The 27,393-nt window shown below is 42.6% G+C and overlaps 1 protein-coding gene across 2 annotated transcripts in view; it reads right to left on the bottom strand.

Moving 5' to 3' along the window:
• Window positions 1-27,393, bottom strand: part of ZNF827 (zinc finger protein 827) — a 168,745-nt gene that overhangs the window by 95,434 nt on the left and 45,918 nt on the right. For both annotated transcript variants that reach the window (XM_077755912.1, XM_077755911.1), the window contains exons 4-5: window positions 25,284-25,764; window positions 8,399-8,632 (exon numbers count right to left, since the gene is read on the bottom strand). In XM_077755912.1, coding sequence (XP_077612038.1) covers window positions 8,399-8,632; window positions 25,284-25,764 — 715 coding nt within the window. The remainder of the gene's footprint in view (window positions 1-8,398; window positions 8,633-25,283; window positions 25,765-27,393) is intronic.

The following is a 27,393-nucleotide window of genomic DNA, read 5'->3' as shown; positions in this document are numbered from 1 at the left end:
CTGCCCTACTCACACCCCACCCCCCATCCCCCACCCTGCCATCCTACAGCCCTACCCTCAACCCTTAGAGCTGTGATCAAACCCTTGCCTCCCCCAGTTCAGCCAAACAGAAAAGGAATCTATAACGAAGGTGGAGCCTATAAACTTCCTTTCAGAGTTCTTGCCTGGTTTCTGGAAACACACGCCAATACAAATCTTCATGGCCATATTAATATATGCAGCTATGCAACAGGGAAATGATAATAAAACAAGAGCCCTTTTGAGTCCAGTCCTTCTGAGTCCCAGGCCTCAGTGTGGGAGGCGGAGGAAGCTGGGTCAAGAAAGCAAAAGGGTGAGCAGAGGAGTGAGGGCTCTGCGGGGAAAAAGAGTTCCCAGAGGTGCTGGCCCTGGGGGTGTGAACCGGAAAAGCTCCTGCATTAGGTGGGGGAGCAGAGCAGCAACAGCGTTTCAGGTGTGTCCCTTCAAGACTTGTAAACGGTGTGTGACATTCTGAAATGAATAGAAGGCGGCACACTGGTCAAAGACTGACGGTAACACCAATGATGGTAGGAGAATCCCTTCGAAGCAAGTTCTTTCTTCTTGCTGAGAAAACAATGGTCCTTCCAGAACTGCACATGGCTAGTTGCTATTCTGTCTGCCTGAACAGGCAGGTAAATAACACTGCTGCACCTCCATTCAGTTTAACAAGATCTAGACCTTCAAGAAAATGATTCTCTTTGGTATATAAACATGGCATGTTTTTATGTTATTAAAGTGATCCATTCCTTGTTTGTATAAGACATGGTTTTCACACTCCAAATACCTTCAATTCTCACTGAGTTTTCAAGTTCCAAAAAAACAGTCTAAGTCCTTATTTAAGATTTAACTCTTGGGCTGCCTGGGTGGCTTAGTTGGTTAAGCGGCCGACTCTTGATTTTGACTCAGGTCATGATCTCACAGTTTGTGAGTTCAAGCCCCATGTCAGGCTCTGCGCTGACAGCACGGAGCCTTCTTGGGGTTCTGTCTCTTCCTCTCTCTGCCCCTCCCCTCCCCTCTCTCTCTCTCGCTCTCAAAATAAATAAATAAACTTAAAAAAAAGGTTGAACTCCCCTAGTTATGGGTTTTCTGTGTATCTGTGTGTACATACATATATACATATATATATATCCATATATGTGTATATGTATACGTATACATACACATGCATATCCCGAGAGTTGCTTAGGATATGTATGGCATGAGGACAGTGATCTGGCCATTAGTTGTAAGACCATTACTAATCACATTCATTGTAAGTCATTTCAAAAGCTGACATACAAATATCCTTTGCCATCGGCTGAATTATAGAATGCTATGGCAAATACAGAAATCAGACAGGTCAACTACACTAGGGAGATCTGTATTAAATAAATTAGCTGTCATAGGCTTTTTATCTGAAAATTAAATGCTGTGCTCATATAAGCAAGGATAGGCTTTTATTTTAATATTAAACTATTTTGCGTTTTTACTTAATTTTTGGAATTACAGAAAACACGATGGTGCTCACAAGCCACAAAAGAAAAGAGAGATAACCTGGACTATTTCAAAATTAAAACCTTTTGTGCCACAAATAATGCCATCAAGAGAATGAAAAGACAATCAGCAGAATGGGAGAAAATATTTGCAAATTAGGTATCTCATAAAGGGCTTACATCCAGAATTTCTAAGGAACCTTTACAACTCAAGACTAAAAAGACAAGTAACTCAAAAAGCAGGAAAAGGACTTGAATAGACATTTCTCCAAAGCAGATACACAAAATGGCCAATAAGCACGTGAAAATATCCCCAGTCATCAGGAAATGCAAATCAAAGCCAGAGTGGAATACCAGTGGGTACCCAATATGACGGCTATAATAAAAAAGACAGACAATAGTAAGTTTTGGCAAGGATATGGAAAAATTAGAACTCTCACACAGTGCTGGTGGGAATGTCAAATGGTGCAGCTGCTTTGGCAAACAGTTTGACGGTTCCTCAAAGTGTTACACATGGAGTTACCATTTGATTCAGTAGCTCCACTCCTAGGTAGACACCCAAGAGAAATTAAACATGGGTCCACCAAAAGAAAAAAAAAAACGTGTATATGAGTGATCACAGCAGCCAAAAGTTGGGCAACAAGCCAACATTCATCAATAGATGACTTGATAAACAAAACGTGGCATATATCTATTTTATACCACATATAAAATTAATACTAATTATTGATGTATTTATTCCAATGGAATGTTATTCAGCCATAAAAAGGAATAAAGTACTACAGATGAGCACCAGAGATGAACCTTAAAAACATTATGCTAGGTGAAAGAAGGCAGTTACAAAAGACCATATATTGTAGGTTTTCATTCATATGAAATGTACAGAACGGGCAAATCTATAGAGACAAAGAGCAGACTGGTGATTGCCTAGGGTCGGCGGTGGGATGGGGATGCGTGAGGAGTGACTGCTAATGGATACAGAGTTCTTTCCCAGGTGACGAAAATGTTGCGTAACTAGCCGTGGTGATGGCTGCAAACCTCTGTGAATATACTAAAAACCGTTCAACTGTACAAAAGCAAACATTGCCCGGGAATAACCATGAAATTTAACAACGAAGAACACTGAAAAAAAGCAGTATTAATCCGAGGCTCACGACCAACACTATCTTGACTTATTAGGTACATGTGCCCTTCTACAGAACGGTTCCCAGATACCATTATTTCAGAATAAGTTAAAAAGAAGCTCTACTGAAGAGAGGCTCTTTTTAAAAAATAAAATGTACATTTAATAGAGTTTTCTTCCCTGTCAGCCTTAAGTAAGGCATGCTTCTCAGATGGACGAAATTTATTTCTTTAATCAGCCATTTCTTCGGCACAGTGATTCTCAAAACGTAGCTGTCAGGTTCACTTGGAGGGCTTGCAAAAACACAGAGCTGGGCCTCCAACCTCAGTTTCAACAAGGTCCAGAGTAGAGTTCAAGACTTTGTATTTCGAACATTCCCCTATCCTCCCCCACCCATGCGGATTCTGCCAGTCTGGGGACCACCCTTTGAGAAGCAGTGCCTCAGCACATACAGAGTCCTGGCTGGGCGGGTCTTCCCCAAGACTCTACCATAAAAGAAAGGTACAAGTCACCCAAAGGCCAAAATCCATTTACATTCAATATTTAAATAGCAGCAATTACCATAATTTGCTCCTCAAACTTTTGTGGTTCACATGTATTGTTTATCTTCCTGGTTCCAAGCCACCCCCATTCTTGCCCACCCAAGATGCATTTCTGGGGATCCTTCTCCCTCACAGCCATCCTCCATGACCACAGCCATCTCTGCCCAGCATGCTCTTATCCTTAGCTTCCTAGTGGAAGCAGAAGCTTCCACTGTGGATCCCAATTGGAGCTGAGGCAATCAGCTGGGATTTGGAATTGGGACTAAGAAATTTCTGTCTGGCAGAATAAAAGGCACACTCAGAAAGCTGCAAGAAATTGCCATTTCCTACCATGTGAAATGGGTAATCAAAAAAGTCCATCTGCATACGCAGAGAAGCAGGGATGAGGTAAAGAACAAGAGCTTCCTGGTTTCCACGTGGTCCTCCAGACCCTGGCTTCAGTGAGAGACTCACACCCTTCTGCATCCCTGCCCTGGGGTTCCATAACTTAATCCCAAACCTGCATCTTCTAGTGACTTCCCCTGGCTTGCCTAAACCTGCTGAAGAGGATTTACTATGTACAACCAGAAGGCCCTTAATTAAACCTGTTAATAGGGACCCCTGGGTGGCTCAGTCGGTTAAACGTCCGACTTTGGCTCAGGTCATGAACTCCCCACTTGTGTGTGAGTTTAAGCCCCAGGTCGGGCTCTGTGCTGACAGCTCAGAGCCTGGAGTCTGCCTCAGATTCTGTCTCCATCGCTCTCTGCCCCTCCCCGACCCACACTCGATCTCTCTCTCAAAAATGAATAAATGTTATAAAAAATTTTTAAAAACTGTTAATAAAGTCAATTTGGGGATCTCTTTCTTCTCTGTTTCAGTTCACCCCAGAGTTTAAACTCACCTTAAACTTCATCATACCCAAGTTTATCTGCTTCTAAATATTTCATGGCTATGGGGCACCTGGCTGCCTCAGTCAGTAGAGCATGTGACTCTTCATCTTGGGGTCGTGAGTTCAAGCCCCATGTTGGGGGTAGAGACTACTTTAAAAATTTATAATAAATAAATAAATAAGAAAATAAAGAACTTTTTCATAGCTGAAGCCCTACCTTACTCAGGAGATTCCCTGAATTCTACATTGCTGTGTATTTCAAATCTAGGGCCTGCTTGGATTTCTCTACATGAGGTGATTACAATCTATATTTCTCTCTAAGACTAGACTGGGCTAAATAAATGTAAATCAGAAATAAATATAAATCAATTCAGTTTCCTTCCTTAAGCAAAGAAACAAGAACACCTATAGATGTGTTTCAAATTAAGGTCTAATATTAGGCTGTATTTACCATGTTAGATAAATTTAAGTGCTTAGTTTTTCATTAATGCTTCTGAAGTAACTTCAACTTTTATTTTTGTGGAATTCGTATTTTTGAAATGGCATTCTTAACCCACTACTTCTAGGTTTAACCACATACATATTACATTTGACATATTTATTCCCATGCAAACATGTGGCTCCCCAAAGGGAGAAGGGGTATTTCTTTATCTCTGTGTGTCTAGCTACTTCTCTTACAGCACATCAGAGATCAAGTTTTGTGTCGCCTTCCGCACTGCAGCTCATCTGCGGTAACACATCTGTTCCATAAGTTTGTGAGGTCACTAGACGTTACAAACCCAGGGTTTAACAGTGACAGGATTCTCTCTGTCTAATGTTACACATCCTCTGTATCAAACTTGGGATTTTTCAAGACTTCTGGGAATTATCTTTGGCAACTATGTGCTTTAGCAAAAAAGTCTGATTGTTTTGGCTGTCTGTGTCCCATAACAACAGGTAGTCACAGACATCCAGCAGTTTCCTTAGAGTGAGTTGCTTTCTTTATGGTAATCAATTTACTCGGCCCAGCTGTCAGGCACTTGACTTCCCAATTAACAACTGGAAGTAGAACTTGAGCTGCAGGAAGGAAGAAAACTCAGATTTTCCCAAACACACAGTTAATGAAAAATTTAGCCTAGCCTCTACCTCATCTGTGTTTTTCCCATAAAGCGTAAATGTCAGTTTGGAAAACAATATACCTACAGACGTGTCTCTGCACAGGAAAGTTTCACATGATATTTCACTAGGCCCTGTGCCCAACATCCATCACTGAGGAGTCAACATAAATTAATTTAAAATTGGAAGTGAGGCAGCCAAAATTGTTGACCAGCTTCCTCGTATTAATTCAGTGAAAAGACTGAGAGGGCCTACGCCGCAGATCACAGCTTCTAATCTCAAGGAAATAAGCAACAAGGAAGAAAAATCTTTTTTATTTCATGTCTTCTCAAATCTGGAAGAAGAAAAAAATGTATAATAATGCATGGTGCATACTTTTCTCACCCAACGCTTCCTGGCCGATAGGATTTTCTTCAATGTCACAGAGACTACAAATCAAAGTTAACAAGGCAGGAAGCAATAGGGACTCCTGTTTGTGAGAATGCCTGCAGCAAGGCTTTGCGGGTATTAGCCCAGGTGAACCTAATGCAGCCTTGACTAACCTGCACGGGTGCAAGGACATCCATGCATGGACAAGAGAAAGACCTCTTGTCTATGCAGGGAAAGGAACTATCGTGGGAAAGGGGATTTGAAGACACCAACAAGTCCTTTACTTGGATGTCTTTGAGGGTATGAATCCTGAAATTGCTAATATTACATCTTGAGGAGAGAAAGCATAGCAAGTTTTTCCCCAACATCCTTCTTCCAAGAGCACTGCTCCATCCATGATTAGAAACTGTAATATCCACTTTAAACCGAATAAAGGGTGAGTCCTCTTTACCTTACGGCTTAGGAATGAAAGACACTTGTTTTTAAGTCACTTGTCTAGTTTTAGGGCTAACTGAGAAACTTTTTCACAGCTGACCTGATCATAGTCTGCTAGAATGTAGAAGTATGGAGTTCTAAGTGCAAAGTGCTTGTGGAATGGAAGCCATTGCCCTGGACTGCCTCTGAAGACCACAACCATATAGAGGATATGGGCTGTGATGCATATCTCTTTCACCTAAGTCTCTTACACAAAGAATGTTGGGGAAATTTTTCAGGACAGAAAAGAGTTATGTTAGTCATTCAAACAAGTTTTCATTTCCACACTAGGAAGCAGGGCAGATGCCTTTTGGAAAACGACTGTGTCATAAGATTCAACTGTCGTTGAACCCATAGCACATGCACCCGATGTGAGTCAACAAAAACATTCAGAAGGGTCACTGTTGTCCACAAAGATCAGTAAATGTGCATGGCTGTATGGCCATATTCTATTTGAGGGATATCATTATTATATAGGAAATGATTTCATACTTCAGCGTCTCAAATCACATCTGTTAAAAGGGTCAGGATAAAATGTCTTCCTTAAAGAACATCTTTTCACAGGGCCGCTGGGTGGCTCAGTCAGTTAAGCATCTGACTCTTGATCTTAGCTCAGGGTCATGAATTAGAGCCCTGAACTGGGCTCCACACTGGGCATGGAGCCTACTTTAAAAAAAAAAAAAAAAGTTTCTTGAAATCTTATTCTTGCATGTTATCTTTTGGTGCCATCCCAGCTCTCCCTGCTCACAATACTGGTTGCATAGCAAACTCTGAAACAGAAATAGCATACACTAGGATCCTACCAACAAGAGTCGCTGTTGATAGAGGGTCACTGCCATACGAAAGCCTATGCCATGCAAGAAGAATCAGAGAGCTGTGTGACCCCTCTGAACTGACTAGAAAAACAACAGGCATTATACTCTACGTCACTGAGACTTTTCGACACAGGAAGGAGGGCTCAAGTATATGAAAATATGTTGGCAGGAACATCATTTTATTTAAACTTTCACCTTTTGAAAATCAGTACAGTCTTGCTAGACCTCCCATCTGCTTAAGAGAAGCTGAACCATCACTGTGAAGTTTAGAAAAACAGGGCTATAGGGGCGCTTGGGTGGCTTAGTCGGTTAAGCGTCCGACTTTCGCTTAGGTCATGATCTCGCGGTTCGTGGGTTCGAGCCCCGCGTCGGGCTCTGTGCTGACTGCCAGCTCAGAGCCTGGAGCCTGTTTCAGTCTGTGACTCCCTCTCTCTCTGACCCTCCCCTGCTCACGCTGTCTCTCTCTCTCCTAGAAATAAATAAAACATTAAAAAAAAAAAAGAAAGAAAAACAGGGCTATCATAAGGATGTAAAGACTGTATCATGCTTTATCTGTAATAAATCATATTCCCCTGAAGTTCCAGTGTGTGCTAAATTAACATCAAAGGAAAGAAATTCTTAACCCCACCAACTGGCAACTACAGGAATTTCAACTGTTCTGATATAATGGCTCTAAGTAAATCACTATTCATTTCTTACTTCCCAACCTACTGGTAAACCAGAGACACAGTCAGATTTGCTGATGAAATTACCAGGAAGGAGTCTCCCTAATATATTTCCTGCTTTCATCCTCTAAGCACAGCAAGTTACAATCTGAAAGAGCTTTTGACTCATATTAGTATTTTGAACAGAGTTTCTAAAAATCACCTTTAGTGAGCTGAGGCTGGGGTATGACTTGGTAACTATTATTATTGGTATAACTTTTCTCTCCATGCTCTGAAAGCCATACTTTTGAGTTTTACCTGTTTTGAAGAGGCAGTGGGAGGCCGCATGGAAAAGAACCCAAAATACATGAATTTCCAATTATAACCCATTTCTCTTACTGCTGACGGGCTGGGATTACATTTATATACTACCAAAATATTATTCATTCATCGCAAGAACTTAGATTAATTATTATAATATTCCATTATGAAATTTTCTCTTCATAAAATCTCTTATTGCCACTCTATTGGTAATTACTTCAAGTGCCATCTCAACTGCTTATTAAATTAAGAAAAATATTTTTAATGGTTCTTAACGAATACAGTACAAATACACACAAAAAGAAAGGTCCTCTATCAAGAAAGAATAGATATTTTGATCAATTAGTAGAAGTGCTTTGAATGTCATTAGAACCCACTTAAGATTATGACCTGCATCATCTCAGAAAGCAACAGTGTTTTCCAACAATTTCCAGGAAAAGAAGGCTGTATTTCAGGAGACAGGTACACAGTGAATGTCCGCAAACAGACTCGGACACACAACACAGGAACGTGAGCCCAGGCATCCAGTCATTCCTGAATTCACCTCAATAATGTGCTCTTGCCACCATTATGCTAATTATAACCCATGCGGGAAGCAGCCCAGCTGGCTTCAAATGAAATGAGCAGAATGTGAATATTTTAGAATAAATCAAGTACCTGATAGTTTCATGAGAAGTTCGGACGCTGCTTTGACGGACATATCCGGCCTTAGCACATTCCCCTTCCCCTCCTGGGGCTTAAGGGTATCCTCAGAGATGCCTGGGGCTGGCGCTTCAGATTCCGGGCTGAACACGTAGCTGGAGCGAGGCAAAGTGGCACTCAAGGCCTCTTCTTCCTTCGGCTCCTCTTTCACTTTAAAGTTAAGATTCATGGGCTCCTTCTGATTTGCAGCTGTCAGAAGAAGAGAGGTATTGTATATATACATATACAAAAGGCCACACCCCCTCTCAGCTGTCCCCGGACTTAATGAGATGTGGAATGCATAATCAGTGCATTGATCACAACCCGATCAAAATAGTATGGGACCTGGGCAGAAAAAATACAACACACTCCATGAGCATCTTCAGAATCTATCATATTTGAAGAAGTGCTGCCTCTACAAAGTGGTCATTTTCCCTCTAGTTTCCCTAAATGTCTTCTTTCCTTTATATGCTGCGGCCTCCCTGACCTATGAGCATTCTTCCCACTTAATCCTATTATAAAATAATGCTTTCAGGCAATTATCCTGCCAGAAAATATTCAACATAAACATGAGTCAGAGGCAGTCCCCAAAGCAAAAACCTGGGGTGGGGTGGTAAGGTGATGATGAATTTGCCACATAAAAGCTCAGACTGGAGACACCCCACTCTTGCCTTATTATAAACTGACGCTCCTGACCCTCAAACACTGGGGCACGCATTTGGAACTGTTTCCCAGTCACCGTGAATAAATCCACATCTGCGGTTCAAGTCATCTCTAAGCCCACGATGGGCACTTTTTTAAGGATTTTATTTTTAAGTAACCTCCACATCCAGCGTGGGGCTTGAACTCACAACCCTGAGATCAAGAGTCACACGCTCCACTGACTAAGCCAGCCAGACGCCCCTCGCGATGGGCATTTTTTAACAGAAAATCTTTTATTTTGAAATGATTTTGGAATTCTAGACAAGTTGCAAGATGGTTCAGGAAGTTCCCATATATTCTTCGCCCAGCATTCCCCAATGCTCATCTCTTACTTAACCATGGTGCGTTTGTCAGAATTCAGAAATTCACATTGCTATGATCTAAACTCCAGATTTTATTCAGATTTCACCAGTTTTTCCACTAATGTCCTTTTTCCATTTTTAGCATGGTTGATTGGTGTGGAGTGTGCGGTCAGGGCAGAGCTAACTGGTCTATTATGGGATGGATTCTGTGGCTTGGCTACACCACAACAGGCCTTCACCCACTGAGCTACTCAATCCCTGGGAAAGACCAAGAAGGAAGACAAGCACCTCTTCCACCACTGGCCACTTTCCCCGACATCTTGCTCCCCTTCAATGGGCCTTGCAGTAGGAACTTTAGGTTGGTTACATTAGTTGGGTTTGTCTTTTGAGAAAGAAGATTTCATCCTAATACACATTTCTTAGTAACACTTATTACAGCGAACCCAGAGCCCATTCCTGCTTAACAAAAAAAAGAAGATGATGATAAACCCCCAAAAGCTTTTGCCTTATTGCCCACCGCCTACCCTAACCAGTATACCACCATAAAGTCCTTTCTCCCTTGTTCCCTCTAAGGGTACACATTCTGGAATCACAAGTTCACACAGGCCAGCACATTTAGAAATTAGACCTTGGAAGGCTAAGGTGACATTTGAAAGTTTTACCACCAGAGAGATGCGGAGCTGGGACTAGAACCTAGTTCTATCAGCTGCCCACCCTACATTCTTCACGGGCCCCCACCCTTTCCTGCCTCCACCACACCCCTCCTCCTCCACTTCTGGTTGGTCCCTGGGTTATAACAACATGTGAATGTAACTTGACCTTCAAGTACCACCTTCTCAATGACGTCGACCCTGACTATCCTATTCAGAATTGCAATCCCCACCCCATAGTAAACCCAGTCTCTCTTACCTTACTTGAATCTTCTTTTTTTTTTTTCCAAAATATTTATCGCTTGATAACTTATTGTTAAGGACTGAATTGTACCCACCCCCACCAGTTCTTATGTTGAAGCTCTAACCCACTTTGTGGCTCTACTTGGGGAGATAGGGAAATAGTTAAAGTTATATGAGGCCATTAGGGTGGGGTTCGAACCTGGTCTGAATGATATCTTGTAAGAAGAGACAGCAGGGATGCATGCACACAGAGGGAAGATTATGGGAGGACATAGCAAGAAGGTGGACATCTTCAACCAAAAAGGGCAGCCTCAGGAGAAACCACACTTGCCATATCAGACTTCCATATCAGATATCAACATATCAGACTTCCAGCCTCCAGAACTGTGACAGATAAGTGTCTTTTGTTCAAGTCACCAAGTCTCTGGTACTTTGTTACGGCAGCCCAAGCAGACTAACCATATACCATATAATTTTTTAATTTATTATGTTAACCATTATGGTCGGTTCCTCTAACTCAAGGGTAGGCTTCAAGAAGGCAACGATCTTTGTTTTACAACTGATGTATCTTGAGCACCTAGAACAGTGCCTGGCACATAGTAGGTGCTCAATATATATTTGTGGAATTAATAAAATATGTTAGCTACAAATTAGTGACATCTGATGGTCACTAATTACTTGTGGGAAATAAAAACTAAGAATCCCAAAATATTGGAAGTGTCTTCCTTGGATCTGATCATTAGACTGAGAATAAAACCTATAGCTAAAGATAAAAGCTTTGCTAGCTATACCACATCACTTACTGAGGTGTCTGTGAATAATCATTCATTTGGACTCAGGCATTACTAAAGGAGGAGTCCAGAAAAATTTCAAGAAAAGTGCTTAAAATCTGGTCATTTGGGGCACCTGCCTAGCTCAGAGAGGAGAGCATGTGACTCTTGACCTCAAGGTTTTGAGTTTGAGCCCCACACTGGGCACAGAGATCACTTTTCTAAAAACTTTTTTTAATGTGTTATATATTTTCGAGACAGAGAGAGACAGAGCATTAGCGAGGGAGGGGCAGAGAGAGAGGGAGACGCAGAATCTGAAGCAGGCTCCAGGCTCTGAGCTGTCAGCACAGAGCCTGATGCAGGGCTTGAACTCACAAACATGAGATCATGACCCAAACTGAAGTTGGACCCTCAACCGACTGAGCCACCTAAGCGTCCCAAGATTACTTTTAAAAAATTAAAAATACAATACAATTTGACCCTTTGAGGACAATGCTATCAGAATCTAAACCAAAAAGAAAAATGATGGTCCCTAGAGTAATCCTCATGTATCTGACCTCAACCAGGAGGGGAGCTCCTAAGAGGACATTGTTTATTTAACATACTTCTCCTCCCCATTCAACCACTTTCGGGAGGGAGGGGGTTCTGGCCACCTCCTAAATCTTCTCTGGCCCTATTCCTTTCTTCCAGAACCCTTCATAAAATCCTTCTCCAAAAGTATCGAAGTTAGTCACAACAGAATAATTAAGTGGTGTGTTGTCTATGAAGTCTGAAACTGTGATTCTTTGGGAAGGAAGGAATAATATAAAGTTATGTACTTTTAAAAGTGTTTCTGTATCTTTTATTTTAAAACTTTTAAAATTCGAAGATAAGGTTAGAAAAGAGATAAGCTATGGAAGTCCAGAATCAAATCCCAATTTCTGGAGAGAGCAACCTTAAGCTGATGCTCTCTGAAGATGTAACTAGCTTCTGAAGTTATTAGTCACAATACATGCTACATAAGATTTAAGAAAAAAAATTAGCATTGTTAGTACAACCCAGATTTAACAGAACTTCAGTAAGACATTTAAAGAAACAATAGGCAAGCTAGTATGCTGTTGGATTATAAATGTGCAGACATTTCATACATGGTTTTCATTCTGACAATGTCAAGAATGACATAAAACTAGTAATGTGCTAGGGAAATGTAAATATAGCTAATAACAGATCACAAAAAAATGTGGGAAACTCTGAGCTGTCAGCACTTTAATTTCCCAAACACTCATAATTTCCCAAACAGACGTAAAATAGAAATATGAGGGCTATCCTCTTATTTAAAATTTTTTTAAATGTTTGTTTATTTTTGAGAGACAGAGAGAGAGACAGAGTGTGAGCAGAGGAAAGGCAGAGAGACAGACACACACAGAATCTGAAGTAGGCTCCAGCCTCCGAGCTGTCAGCACAGAGCCTGATGCGGGGCTCAAACCTAAACACTATGACATCATGACCTGAGCCAAAGTCAGATGCTTAACCGACTTAGCCTCTTATTTTTTAATTATCAGAAATATTTATACTAAAAACAGTACATAAAGCTTACATTTTAAAATTAATCTGACTGAATAATTGCCATAGTTTTTTATTATCTTACTTTTGGGTTTTTTAAATCTTACTTTTAAAAAAACCCATTCCCTTTCTACAGAAAAAAGTGGAATTAAAGATTTTTGTTTGTTTGTTTGTTTGGGAAAACTGCTAAGAAAAAAGGAACTATTTAAAATCCACTGCCTAGTCTTTACTTCATTCTTCCCAGCACAAAGATCTGTGAACATATGGGACTCAATTCATAAAAGACTTTGATAGCCCTTACCCTGGCTTCTTTTTATGTATCCTAAAGTCTCCAGATACTCCACTTTTAATGCAGTGAGGAAGCCCCATTAATTAAGAGGCCCCTTCTCCATTCCAAACATTTTAGGGCCTGGGCCACTTTGATTGTAAATTACGTGTATCTGTAAGTTCACACACTCAGTTGAGCTGGGCTGCCACTTAAAGGAAACAAATAATCTTTTTGAGGATTTATACAGGATGTAAGATAAAGGTTCATATGGGAAATGAATGGGAAAGCCACTGGGATAAAATTATTCCAAATTTCCAAATGTAATAGGCAGAGATTAATTAAGTATAAAAAAACCCCTCTTTATAGCAAAGTGTCAACAGTTCATGTTGAGATCCCTTCTAAGTCCCCCAACTCCCCCCAGGGCAATTCTACAAGCGTCCTTAATAATAATGCACACACCTAGCATTTGAATAGTTAACAGGAAATGGTCCTTCCATCATTCACAGGAGGTAAGTGTTATTACTGTCCTTATTTTATAAGTGAGGGAACTAAGGTCCTAAGAGGTTAACAAACCAAACCTTCCAGATAACAGAGACACCAGGCTTCAGGATTTCTGGCCGAAAATGCACCTAAGCTCTCTCCTTCCTCTCCAAGCGCCTCTGAGAGGGATACGATCCTAAGCGGTTGGATTATGGGTTTTGGAAATAAGAGATTCGGAGTGAACAAGGCTTTGTTAATGAGAAAGGGAAAGGTGGGACATGACAGAGAGTTAAGGGACGGAAAATGTGCCTCTTCTCCAGGAAGGAATTTTGTCAAGATCAGACGAAGAAGGTGGAAGAGGAAGAACGGACCGCACCATGGCTGCTTCTGCTGTTTTGTCCATTCCCTCTGGTGAAGGAAGACGACACTTTCCCTGCATTTAATAACACAGGACTCTCAGCTCTGAATCTGGCGATTTTCTATGGTGCCTAGGTGACTCAATGGGTTACGTGTCTGACTTGGGCTCAGGTCATGATCTCACAGTTCTTGGGTTCAAGCCCCACATCGGGCTCTGCTGACAGCTCAGAACCTGGAGCCTCCTTCTGATTCTGTCCCCCCCCCCGCCCCGCTCCTCCTCCTCTTGTGTCTCCTCTGTCTCTCTCTCTCCCAAAGATACATAATAAACATTTTTAAAAATTCAAAAAAAGAATCTGGCAATTTTGGGAATGCTGAAATGCTACATGAAAACTGTAGGCCATTAAAGATTTTATTTACTACCTCACCCTTAAGCACAGCCAAAGACTCTTGGACCTGAAAGGGGCCACAGATTGGCAGTTTTCAAATAGTGTTCCAAGGAATCCTAGGATAAGCTTCAGGGGTCCCAACAAACGTTTGCTTCAAATTTAAGTTTTTAAGATTATTTAAGCTAATTTAAAAATGTGTAACATCATCTGTGTTATAATGGAGACCACTAACGTTTACTTGTGTTGACAAGTGAATTCAGTTTGGAATCACTTTTAACGCAGTTCCTCCTGCATCACAGGAGTGGCAGAACTCTAGGAATATGTCATTCACAAGGAGGTGCTTGGCTATCCACTGATCTTTCAAAAAATTCCGGCCGGCCCATGTGGTCCACTTCAAAGTGTACGACTGTGATCTTCCTGGAGTCTGTGTGCATGTCTTCATCAGGCTTTCTCAACCTCAGCACCACTGACATTCTGGGCAGGATAATCTGCTGCGGGGGACAGTCCCATGCACTGTAGGATGTTTAGCAGCATCTATGGCTTCTACCCACTAGATGCCAACAGCACTATCATGTCATGAAAACAAAAAATCACTACCTACTATCCCCCATGCACACCTCTGAATGAAACCCACTACCTTAAACTAAATGCCAGGGTGGGTTCAAGTTTATCTGCTTTGGTGAAGCTTCTGATCGTGGCTGACAAACAGACAGGCATGTGCAGACAGACAGATATATTGGGTCTATCTTTTATAAAGCACTTAAAATGGGCCAAGAAGTATGCTAAGTGTTAATTTATTTGAAATAACTTATTGGATCTTCACAACAACCTTACTACTATCCCCATTTTGCAGCTGAGGAATTGGAGACTACAGAGATTAAATAAATTTCCAAGTGACAGTTCATGGAGCAATACCAAAGCAGTTACTACTGAAATTACAGGTGGCTTTACTGCATGGAGCAAGTTTTAAATGCTTCCTAAGGAATGAGGGCAGTTGCTAAATGCTGTTAACTTGGAAGCAAAAACTTTTCATTATTGTACTCTTCTTTCAAGCAGCTGAATAAATTTCATTAAAGGCATCTTGAGATTACAAGGTGAATTGTTAGAAGTCTACTCTCATTTGCCACCACATCCCTGTGTAAAGTGGTATTTCTTGGAAGTGCATGCGGCAAAAGAAATTCAGAAACATCCTAGGGGTTCATGCTGCTACATGGCCTCTCCCGACCATAACATTCATTGCGTGTTGTATGCTTATCACGTAGCAACTTGGTTCTGACTGCTGGACTTTTTGAATAAAAATATACAACAAATGTGAAGTTAAAAAATAAAGTTATATTAAAAAATACACATTCTATGTGTTTTACATAGTGAGTCTGCACTTCAGATTTTGTTTGAAAAATGAGTTCATTCTTTAAACAATGAAGTGAAAACCATTACTGTTTTCTCTTCCTTTATTTCATGATAAGTAAACACAGGCTCAGAGAATGATATGACCTGTTGAAAATCGCACAGCTCATTAAAGATAGAAACGCAATCAGAGCTCACCTCCCCATATTACAAACAACTACACAAGTCTCCTTATCAGTATACGTTAAGCACGTATGATCTGGTGGGACCTGGGATTATTTGACAGCCTGATGCACTTTCGGTGAGATAAAAATACACTGCCTTCTAAAATTATAAAAAAAGCCAAGATTTAAGTCAATAATAATTAATTATAGTAGAGCACTGCTTTTAGATGTTAAGCATATTATATTCAAATAGAATGTTTAAAACATTAGGTAAATATTTTTAAATCTTGCTCTCTAATAAGGTAAACTACTTAATTTGCCTTAAGTAGTTTTATAATTAGTGTTTAGTGAAGTTTTTAACCAGGTCAGATTTCTCATTAATCCCCACCTGGGCTTATCTTTATTTCTGTATCAGTGTCTGAAAGCAAGACCACACAGGTTCCCTATGACAACTACGACTGACCACTGTACACTCACAATGACACAGTGACAAGAGGGAAACAAAACAGCCTCTAGGGCAGGGTCAAGGGTAATAACAATGAGCGGCGCCTCAAGAACGGTAAAATAAATAAATAAGGTTTTCCTCCATGAACTAAACTAGAAAATCAACACATAATGAGCAAAAGTAGCTACCTACAGTAATCCGCTTAACAGACAGGATATCTCCCATGTCAAGAGCAGGAAGAGCAGGTCCTGAAGAACCAATCAAGGCGCAAGTAAATGTGAAAGAAAGCAGTATTTTAAATTCATTCTATTAACACGTACAAAGAATGAAATGTATGAACAGTAGTGAAGTGATTTGTATGTATGAACAGCATGAAGTGGCTTGAGGCTCGAAAAAGAAAACTTAGAGATTGGATAATATATTTCCAACACTTTTCAGGGAAGTTGGTGACCATCTGCCCCAAATGACATCTCCTCTTGATTGTTACACTTGTCATTTTAAATTACCACACTGACATTCTGGTTTATACATCAGTTGTTACATGATTTTTGTCATTGTGGAACACCCAGGGAGTCTGAGGAACTCTGGGCTGCGGTAGACTATAAAATGGCCATAATGGAGGGGCGCCTGGCTAGCCTGGTTGGTAGACCATGTGACACTTGATCTTCGGGTCATGATGCAGAGCTTACTTTAAAAAAAAAAAAGGCCATAAGGATTCCCTCCCTGAAACTCCACCCCCTTGTAATGGACTATGCAGCTCCTCCCACCAAGAGGTGTAGTCCATTCTCCCACTCCCTGAATCTGGGCTGGAGCTGCGGCTTGCCTTGGTCAACAGAAAGTGATGGAAGTGAGGTTGAGCCAGTTCTCAGCCTAGCCTCCAGAGGCCTCGTGCACTTCCACTCTCTCCTCTGGAACCGTGCCCGCTGCCATAGGAATGAGCCTGGGCTAGCCTGCTGAAGGATGAGAGACTCTGGGGAACGGGGAGAAGCCATCTTAGATCCTACACCAAGTCTCCTCCAGCCCATGTAGCAACAGACTTTAGATGGTGCAGCCAGCCTGGAGAGACCCAAAGAAGCACCCAGTTCAAACCATGCCCAAAATGCGAATTCACGAAACCATAAGCTAAGTAAATGGCGATTAGTTTGAGCTGCTAAACTGTGGAGTGGTTTGTTACTAAACCTGCTGTGTGACAGACTCCAGTTCTTAGACTTGGTCTGACAAGCTGAGGGCCTGGAATACGGGACCCGAGACCACACCAACGGACTCATAGCCTTCAAGGCTCCCTTTGAACAGCCTGCTTCCTTTCCACCAACCACCACTCTGCTCCATCTTCTTTCTTACAGCACTATGGAGCTGGTTGTGAATTTGCCAATCTTTTTTAGGTGAAATAGTATCACAGCCTCAAGAAACCTGACTTCTAGAATATGATTAATGGACTATCTTTCTTTTAATCCATCATGAAATGCATTGTGGATGATACAAAGATAAAGATGTTACAAAAGAAACATTATCTGTTCCCTCCGCCTCCCCAATACATACCATAGCAACATTCAATAGAATGAACTATGCAAATAATACCATCACTAACCTTAGCGATAAAAACTCTAAATATCACTGGAATTCACAGGGGGCGGGACGGTTGGCAGTAAAGACCAGAATAACAGGAAAAGGCTCGACTGAAGAAATGGGAACCAAAATATTCTTTGAAGGATGGCCAGCATTTGCATAGGCCACACAGTAGGAAAGAGTATCAAAGGACTGGGCCCCCACATTGCTAGAAATTCTCTACAAAGATACAGAGCCATCGTGGGTCAGAGGTGCATTAACATAATTCATTTAGTTTTAAGAACATAATTATTCTTTTTTGAAAATTCTTATTGTCCCCCTCCCCCATTTTACCTAACAAGAGGGAAGATATGTGGAACTCCACAGTTCAAATTACCAGACCCCTAGAACATGAGTGAAAGTAGAGAGACGGTAGTGAGAGGTGTTACATATGAGCTAGTGAAGACTAGTATTTTTCTGGAGAGGAGTGAAGATACAGTTACTCTGTAGAAAGAAACCAGGCAGGGGCATAACCTGATGCAAGAGGTATTAGAAGAAATATTAGAAGAGTCTTGTTAGAATGTCACTGGAGGGCCTGGAAGTGGGCAGCTGGGGTGGAGAAGGCACCAGAGAGAGAGTTAAAGGGGTAAGCTAGCTAGGTGTGAGCTGATGGCCAGGAGGCGTTGCACACTGAGGGATGAATTGTAGATATATTTTGAAGACACAAAAAATTGAACTGGATTAGTGACTGAATTAGCATGCATTAGAAATGATGCCATGGTTCAAAGCCAAGGAAAATAAACAGCGAAGCAGACGGAGGTCAAAAGACAGTTCGCTCAACTGAGAAAAAAAATTAGGTAATAGCTAATTAAGTGGTCATGAGCCAAGGCTTTGCAGTTAGGCAGAGCTGAATCTTTGCTCTGTCCCTTGTAGCTAAAACCTTTTAAGCCTCAACTTCCTCATCTATAAAATAGGTTTAATAGTAGTGACCTCTAGGCTTTCAAGAGGGGTTAAATGAGAAATTACATGAAGCTGTTGGCACAGTGCCCGGCTCCCCATAGACGCATTTGACTAGTAATATGAAAACAGCAGTAGAAATAGTAACAATAGGAACGAACAGTAACAAGTAGAAGAAAATGTACTTTTGAAGAAAGGAAGAAAATGTCTTGGATTCAGGTTTGCAGAAACACAGACTTTGGTACATTTTCCCAAGGCTCTATCAAGATAAAACATTATTCTCAGGGCAATTCTAGAACTAGGTATACTCCATCCAAGACAGTGAGGAAAGAAGGATCTGGATTCCAGTCATGACCCTTTTACAGTTAATCTCATTGAGTCTTGCTCTTTGTCTACATGCTTGTCAGGAGACAATGTATTTGGAAATACGCCATGCACTGTGAAGCCCTACGGAAATATTAGTTGGCCTTACTGTTTTTACTATTCGCACTAAGTAATTCCTGAAAAGCCTAAAAGAATTAATGCAACTTCCAATGGTGTCTAACATAGAGCATTCAGAGAATGGCTCCCTGCTGGGGACTCAACTCTGCAACAGCAAACAAGGGCAAAGAACACAGCCAAGTTTGATTGTGCTGCCTCCTTACTTTGTGATTTGGGGTACAGGCAGCCCAGGGGAGGGAACGCTGAAACAGCTCTGTCACTTATTAGAAGTGTAAACTTGGTCAAGTCTCTTAATCTGTGTCTCGGTTTTCATCTGTAAAATGGGACTACTAATACTATCTATCTATAGAGTTGTTATGAAGTTCAAATAACTTAAATGGCACAGAGTAAGCAGTACACAGTGATTGTCAAGGAAAAATAAGAAAGAATGAGTAGATGTCACAAAGTCTCCACAGATGTGTGTATAACTTCAGGCGCCACTTTCTTATAATGCTACCTGCTCCTTTTGTGACTCACATCAGTCCTTGTCTCATGGAGTAACAAGTCATTGAAAACCAGGGGTCACATTCTCTCTCTCATATATATGAATCACCACTGGGGATCAAAAATATCCAGGATTTCAGAAGGGCGTTCAGGCTGCCTACAACGGATACGGCCCTAATATGCCACTTCCGACACCAAGAAGTTCAGTCACATGACCCGTGAATGCCCATCATGAGAAAAGCAGGGCAGGGTTAAAAAGTAGGGCCAGGGTGCCTGGTTGGTTCAGTCGGTGTGGAGCACACGATTCGTGATCTCCGGGCTGTAAATTCGAGCCCACGTTGGGTCTACGTAGAGATTCCTTAAAAAAAAAATCTTAAGACAATAAGATGAAATAAAATAAAAAGGGCCAAGCTGAGGGCATAAGGGAAGGTGGTTAGAAATAAATTCACCGGGGAAAGCACATTCAGGGAGCGGGAGCCCCTGGCCACTGGCACTGAAGCCTGAAGGCACGACAGACGGGAGGACAGCATTTACTTACAAGAAGCTCATTTGTAAAGATGTTTTATTGAAAGCCAATCAGAGCCAACGAGCGGTAAGGGCTACCTGGTTTATGGGCCTCTCCCATCCCTCCTTCTCCAGCAGCGCAAACAAAGGCATCACCCGATAGGGCAGCTGCCATTTACAGACTAACTGTATCATAAGGGCAGATGCATCCAATTGTGTGTAGATGGAAGCAGAAAGAACAAAGGCCTGCAGGAAATGGCAAGATAGGACACAAACCCATTCGCTAAATCACCTGTATTTATACAAGAAAGCCTTTGCCATTTTAACGGCTGATCTCCTAATAAACCAGAAACAACTCGGCCTGTACCCACTGGTAAGTCCCTGCTTTAAAAATGCCATCTCTGCCTAGTTAGAATTATTTTGGACTCAATTTTATAAAATTAATACAATGTGGGAGACAGTATAAAAAAATTTTTTTTGCCAGTTTTCCAAATTAAAAATAGTTGAAATGACTTGTATCTTTTATTTTGGAAAACCGGTGACAAAAAGATATTCCCAGCCCACGATGGAGATGCCAAGTTTCTGTCAACTCCTTGGTTACAAATGGAGAGTTAGAATTAAATTTTCTATCTTGAAGAGTGTAGCTCTGAAGAAGAGAAATGATGTAAAGACTGTTGCAAGCAACTGTTAATCAGGGACCTAATGATGACACTCCCGGCTCTTTGATGCTCTAGAGGAGTCTCAAGACTTTCTGTTTCTAACTGGAGAACACGAAGATGCCTCTTTTCACTCTCCTGTCATGAGGCCCCACAAGGGAGAACAAGGTGCTCAAGGGACATGACTCACCCGGGTCACTTATTCATGTCAACCTTGACCTGTGGTGAATGTCCCAGACCCATCTCATACACCAGGCCCCTTTTCGTGGTCTGTGGTAGAAAGTAAGGGTAGAGGGGCGCCTGGCTGGCTCAGTCGGTGATGCAGCCGACTTCGGCTCAGGTCATGATCTCACCTGACTCGTGAGTTCGAGCCCTGCATCGGCCTCTGTGCTAACAGCTCAGAGTCTGGAGCCTGCCTCATTTTCTGTGTCTCCTCTCTCTGCCCTTTCCCTGCTCATGCTCTGTCTCTCAAAAATAAGTAAACATTTAAAAAAAAAGTAAAAAGGAAAGTAAGGGAAGAGAGCTTTACTTAAACAAACATACAAACAACAACAAAACAAAAAACTAAAAACCCTACAAAACCAAGCTGTACCGAAAAAACTTTCTCAGGTACCAAGTTCATATTTCATGTCAATGAGCCTCAGTCCTGGCTACACATTAGAGTCATTTGAAGATTTCATTTAATTTTTTAATTTTGAAAGTTTATTTACTTATTTTGAAAGAGAAAGAGAGCGAGCACAAGTGGGGGAAGGGCAGAGAGAGAAGGAGAGAGAGAGAATCCTTAGCAGGCTCCGCACTGTCAGCACAGAGCCCAACGCAGGGCTCAAACTCACGAACCATGAGACCATGACCCGAGCCAAAGTCAAAATCTTAACCGACGGAACCATTCTTTCCTTTGAGGTTTTTAAAGAAAATACCAATGACTATGCCCTTTCCTAGACTAATTAAATGGTAACTTCTGGGAGTGGGGAGGGGCCTGGCATTTTTCAGAAACTCCCCCAGGGAAATATAATGTGCGGCTAGTTTAGAACTGCCCCTAGTTAAGGAAGAGAAGGCTCAGAAGCAGCAGGAACTGAAGCGCTCTGCGGTTGGGTGAGCACCTTTCCCCAGCACACCCCAGTCATGCGACCACTAGGTCACTTGTTCTGACATTCCACGACCTGCCTAGGCCTTCCAGCTCCCAAGAAAGATCTATGCAAATATGTAGGGCTGCAGCCCTCAGCCTGCCTCCTAGGCTGAAACCCTGAGCGAAGTTTACAAAATGATTTTTTCCATCAGCCCGGAAAGCCAGCAGCGGGGGCTTCCCTGTCCTCTTCTCTGAATCAATTACAGGCTGAGCCTGGGAGGCTCGGTTCTACGGAGCCACATTAATCTTGAAGGACTATGGAATGTTAAGTGTGGGCTCAGGCAGAGGACTAGCTGATAGATCGGAGAAGGGGGTCTGATTTCACAATCACATATACTGGGAAACCTCAAAACGGAGGTGGGGTGGGAGAAGGATTTAGAGTCTGTTTCAAACGGCATTCTACCAGCGATATTTTACTCCCTCTGGGTTCCATTAAGCCATCTGTATGCTCAGTTTTAGTTGAAGGAGCAAGAAAGACGTCCCTTAATAACCAAGCAAGAAAGAATCAAGTGTTTTCTGTCTCCCTTTGGGAAACAAGTAGGTATGTACACCCCTGAATTTGTCACTGTGCTCCAGTTCTGCAGTGATGTGGCTGGCACAGAGACTCGCGGACTCGGTGCCCACAAACAGCTGCACCCTACAATACCAGCAGGTGCACGCACAGAGCCCAGCTCCAAAATTCGTCGCAAGAACAATGGCGCCGTTATGATGCTGAGGGACAAGGCCTCATACTGACCACTGCTGCGCTACGTCTGACGACGGCGAGAGCTAGAAACTCAGCCACAGCTCCCTGGGATCTGGCCTTTCGGTCCCATGATCACATTCACAGACACAGCCAGGTAGAGCACCACAGTGACAGCAGCTATCAATGATAAGGCCCAACTGACCAGAGAGTTAGTGGAATTAAAGGAAAAAAAAAATCCCTCCGGAAAATGTATTCCTTTCCTTTTAACATCTCTTCTCCTCCTGTGGGCTGCACCGCCACAGTCACCAAGTTTACATTTACATCCAAATATGCACACACAAAAAAAATTACCGATGCATCTCACTCCCCGGTGACTTTGTAACAGGTTGCTAGGTAACAGTGCATACAAGTCAGGTTTCAAGACCTCTAGTAAGCCACCATAAAATAACTGCATGGGCCTTTTGCATAAAGAGTGTGCATTTGTTATCTGTTTTCTTATGCCCATTGATCAGTCAGTAAATACTCCGGCTGCCAAACTGCAAACAAGTACCATCAATAACTAACTGAGAAAACAGAACGCAGTGTAAGGCTTCAGCACAGGGTCTTTCACCCCCAACCTACCGACCGGCTTCTCTTCAGTCCTTCTTGTTTGCAGTGCTGGCCCTCAGGAGGCTGTATCTTATGCTCCCTGAGGTTGGGTCTGGAGCTAATTACAGCCTGAGCCCAGCGGGAGTAGTGGATCATACACCAATGTTTTATGCAAAGACCAATCCTTCCCTCACCGCCTCTCCCCCTCCTCCAGATTTAAAAACTTCCTGCAGTCCTGGAGCAAAGGCAGTAACCCCAGTACTAAGAGCTACTCACCCCTCCTTAGTCTCCCTCTGTCTGTTAAGTAAGAAAATGTCCCATGTGGAAACCATGCTAAGTGAATATGCCTTTTGCATTCCATCCTTTGGGAGTGCACTAGAGGAGCTCAGAAAAGGAGCCCCTCTGGCTACAATACTGGTGGGCGAGACCATCAAGGAAGACGCCACCAGAATGATCTGCAGCAAAAAGAAAATTATAAGTGTGCATTTGCCCACATTTGCAAAAATGTTTAAATATAAAACTCGAAGACTCTACAAGCACATTTCCCCTAGACTGGGGTGGAACAGGGAGAAGGCAGGCAGAAGGGTAGGGAGGGAGAGAGAGCCCACTGTCCTTCAAGGTCACAGAGAGATGCCCTTTGCTCTAGGGGGCCTGACCGGTTCCAGCAGAGGACTCCCCCCACCCCCGGCTGCGGGTAGGCAGGTTGCCTTATCTCACTGTTGACTCCTCTGGTTATTTCTGACGCCTCATTTCCGTCCCCTACCTTTCTTCATGACTACAAACTAGTGTTGCACCCTCCAGAGGGGCAAAGATCTGGGGTGCTGGGGACATTCCAAGAGCCCTGACTGAAGTGTCACTGAGCAAAGGGACTTCTGAGGGAGTGAAGCTGAACCTCTAATTCACCTGGCAATGACATTTAGTGAAATGTGACTCACAGTCCATTTAAAGGAAGGCGGTGACCAATTATTCTCCATTTAAAAGGGTATTGTCAATCTCCAAAGAGCCGAAATGGCATTTGGAAATCATCGTGGGGACTGCCATCTTCACTGAAAGACAGAACCAACTCTCAGCCGACCTTCCCCCCCCTTCCACATCTCTTTTACAATTTAAAATCATACTTTTAAAAATGTAACTACAGTAGAAACACAGTCCCACATCGTGTTTTATCATTTCCAAACAGTCGGGAAAAACAGTGCTCCCTATTCCGCCACACCCCCTATTCAACTCCACAACTTAACCAAAGAAATCGAGGTGGAAAAAAGGAAAGGACAAAAAGACTAAGAAACATCATGTATAATTTGATGATGCAAATGCGATGTCAATTAGTAATAAATATTTATAACATATTTCATCCTCTTTCCAAAAGGCAATGGGGCAGGTGAGAAAGAATATTTTTTTAAAAAGTGGTTTTTTCTTAAATTTCAGTTTACATGAGGCACCTAACGTACTTAAATTCACAGAGGCAGAAAGTAGAAGAGTGGTTTCCAGGGGCTGTGGGGAGGGTACTATGGGAGATTATTGTTTAATGGATACAAGGTTTCTGTGTGGGATGATGAAACGTTCTGGAGATGGACCCTGGTGATGGTTACACAACAGGAATGCACTTAATGCCAAAGACCTACACACTTCACAATGGTTAAAATGGCAAATTTCATGTTAGGCATATTCTCCTGCAATTAAAATGTTTCCAGGGGAAAGAATAATGTAGAGATCATCTTTGTCATTTGCTCAAATTTTAAAATTATAACTCCCAACAGTAGTCTCCAGATCTATACAGAGACTTTATGCATCCTTTAAAACTCTTTCAAATTAAGGCACTGAAGAACTTGAGTAATGCAAACTGAGATGTTCCTTACAAGCACTTTAACAGAACCAAATGCAGAGACAAAGGTAAATACGGCCCAAGGTCACACAAAGAACTGTCACCAGTTTGGCTCATCATGTGACCTGTCCCCCATAACAAGAACCCATAAAGAGAAAAAGCCAGAAGGAAATCAACAAGATCTGTTGTTTCTAGACCCAAACCACAGAGATGCCTACTTCCAAAGGGCTGGGGGTAAAAAAAAAAGGCAAGGAGAAAATTCATGAAAGTGCAAACTATTAGAATTCAAAGGGCCCCTGAAATCATCTAGTACTACCAGCTCATTTTACGGATGGAAATCCTGGTAGAGAAAGAGAGAGGGAGCGAGGGAGAGAGAGAATACAACCCTATTCAAGTACCTGACAGCTTCATGAGAAAATCAGACGCCATCTTAACAGAGATGTCCTGGCTGAACAATGCTGACGCACTGTTGGCCACATACTCGGAGGGGTCTTTCAGCTTTGTGTGGTTGGCCGGCCTGTCGGCAGCATTCAGAGAAAAGGAGGTTGGCAGGCCGTTATCTTCCTTGGGTTCCTCCTTCACCAGCAAAGGTGAGACGCCAGCCCCACCCTGGCTAGTCCTCTCTGGAGTGTTGGACGTCATCATGGTCCCCACTAGCTCTGTCCCTCCTCCTTCCCTTTGCTGCCCCAGGCAGGCACTGTCACTGAGGTGGGGAGATCCCTTGACATCTGGGTCTGGGATCTCCTCCTTCACCTTGGCTTCTGTCCTCAGGAAGTGCTGATGGCAGCGCATGTGGAGTTTCAGGCTGAAGTGGCGTGAGGAGGTAAAAGGGCATAGCTGGCACTGAAAGGTCTCTCCCCGGTCCTGGTGCTGATGAACCTGACGGAGAAGCAAGAACAGTGAGCTGTCCACCATGTGCTTACGGAAAACGCCTCGTTGTACACCCTGACTATTCGTCAACAATCTCCTCACAGTGCCAGGGCCGGCCCAGGAAATACCACCACCAGAGGAACGTTTCATTACTGTGCTCCAGGTAATGAGGTCCGTCCCTAAACATAACAGGTCCATGTAGGTTAAGAGCCCATTATTAGAGCCACACTCATAAGTCCGCCAATGGAGGCTGTTTCTAGTAGAACCCTCCTAATATTCTAGTCACCTCATCTCGGTTGGTCTTCAGAGAAAATACAAGCCCAGCACAATTCGAACTTACATAATTACTAGTTGGGGGTCAAAAGACACAACCCGTCAGGCAGTTCCTTTCACGATAATAAGTTGCATGTACCCAATTATTGTCACTCAGAGAATTAGTTATGTTTTGCAAACATAATTTCAATTTTCAAAATGCTTCTCTGGGTAATTAAGGATGCAGAAAACGACGTCTCCGGAGTATTCCCGTTTCACAGACAGGGAGACTGAGACCCCAGGGTAAGTGGCTTGAACAAAATTACATATGAAGAAAGCAAAGCAGAGTGGGAGAAAAACCAAGGTCGCCTCTCCACCAAGCACATTGGAAACCCGGGTTTCCAAATGTGGCTCCACCAGGCTCCAGATTCTGATGTGGGCAATGGAAGAATGCAGACTTTTCAATCCAGCTCCAGTCTTGCATGCACAATACCTGTAGAAATTGTAAGGAACTTTTCGCTTCCTGTCCCTACCCAAATTTAGTGCCTGAAAAAGTGAGGAAATCATTGCACTGGCCGGAGCCAGGCTTCGAGCTGGCAGGTGCTCGTAAGCATGTTAACTTCCCCATTCAGCGCTGCCAATGTACTTCAGGGCTGACCTGCTACACCCTGCTATTTCAGGACTGCCCCTCCCTTGTGTGGAAACTGCCAATTGTGTAGATTTGGGCCAAATGATCCGGGGAGTTGTGGGATCTGGACAAACAAGGGATTGGAATTTCAAAACCAAAACAGAACTGACTCCTCGTCTTCCAGTGGTGACCTCAGTGGGATTTGAACCCAGGTCTAACAAAGGTTAGAGGCTAGTTCGTTAATCCACTGCACTACCTGGCCCCTCTGCGTAGGTTTCCTTTCCAACAGAGCAAGTTTTACTACAGCTGTTTATGCATTCTGAATGCAATCCAAAAGCATTATTCACCAGCCAAAACATACTTTTAAATAATGTTAAGTGACCAACAAAAGCAAAGAAATTAAAAGTTAATGGTGAGATCCTGTCGCTACAGCACCCCACTGTGGCTTTTTGAAAAAAATAGTTGAAGAGATTCTGGGTCCCCCAAAGCATATATTTCTCAGAAATAACCATATAAAATGAAATTCAGTTGCAGCAAGGCCTTGCTCATTAAAAGGTTTCCACTCTGCCAGGTTGGGAGGGGCTGGGGGGTAGGGATGCGTTTGTCACTGGTCATTAACATCACCTCTCTGTTCTTTCACAACAAAGGGATCTCTCACTCTGGAGCTGATCATTTCATTTGCTTTCTCACAGAATCATGAAAGATCCTCTCCCCCATCTCCTCCACCTAATTCACACAGGAGCAGGGACCATGGGGCG

Source organism: Crocuta crocuta, unplaced genomic scaffold, assembly GCF_008692635.1.
Source record: "Crocuta crocuta isolate KB4526 unplaced genomic scaffold, BGI_CrCroc_1.0 scaffold112, whole genome shotgun sequence".
NCBI classification, from domain to species: Eukaryota; Metazoa; Chordata; class Mammalia; order Carnivora; family Hyaenidae; genus Crocuta; species Crocuta crocuta.
Note: the sequence above shows the minus strand (reverse complement) of the source record. Positions and strands in the feature narration are given on the sequence as shown.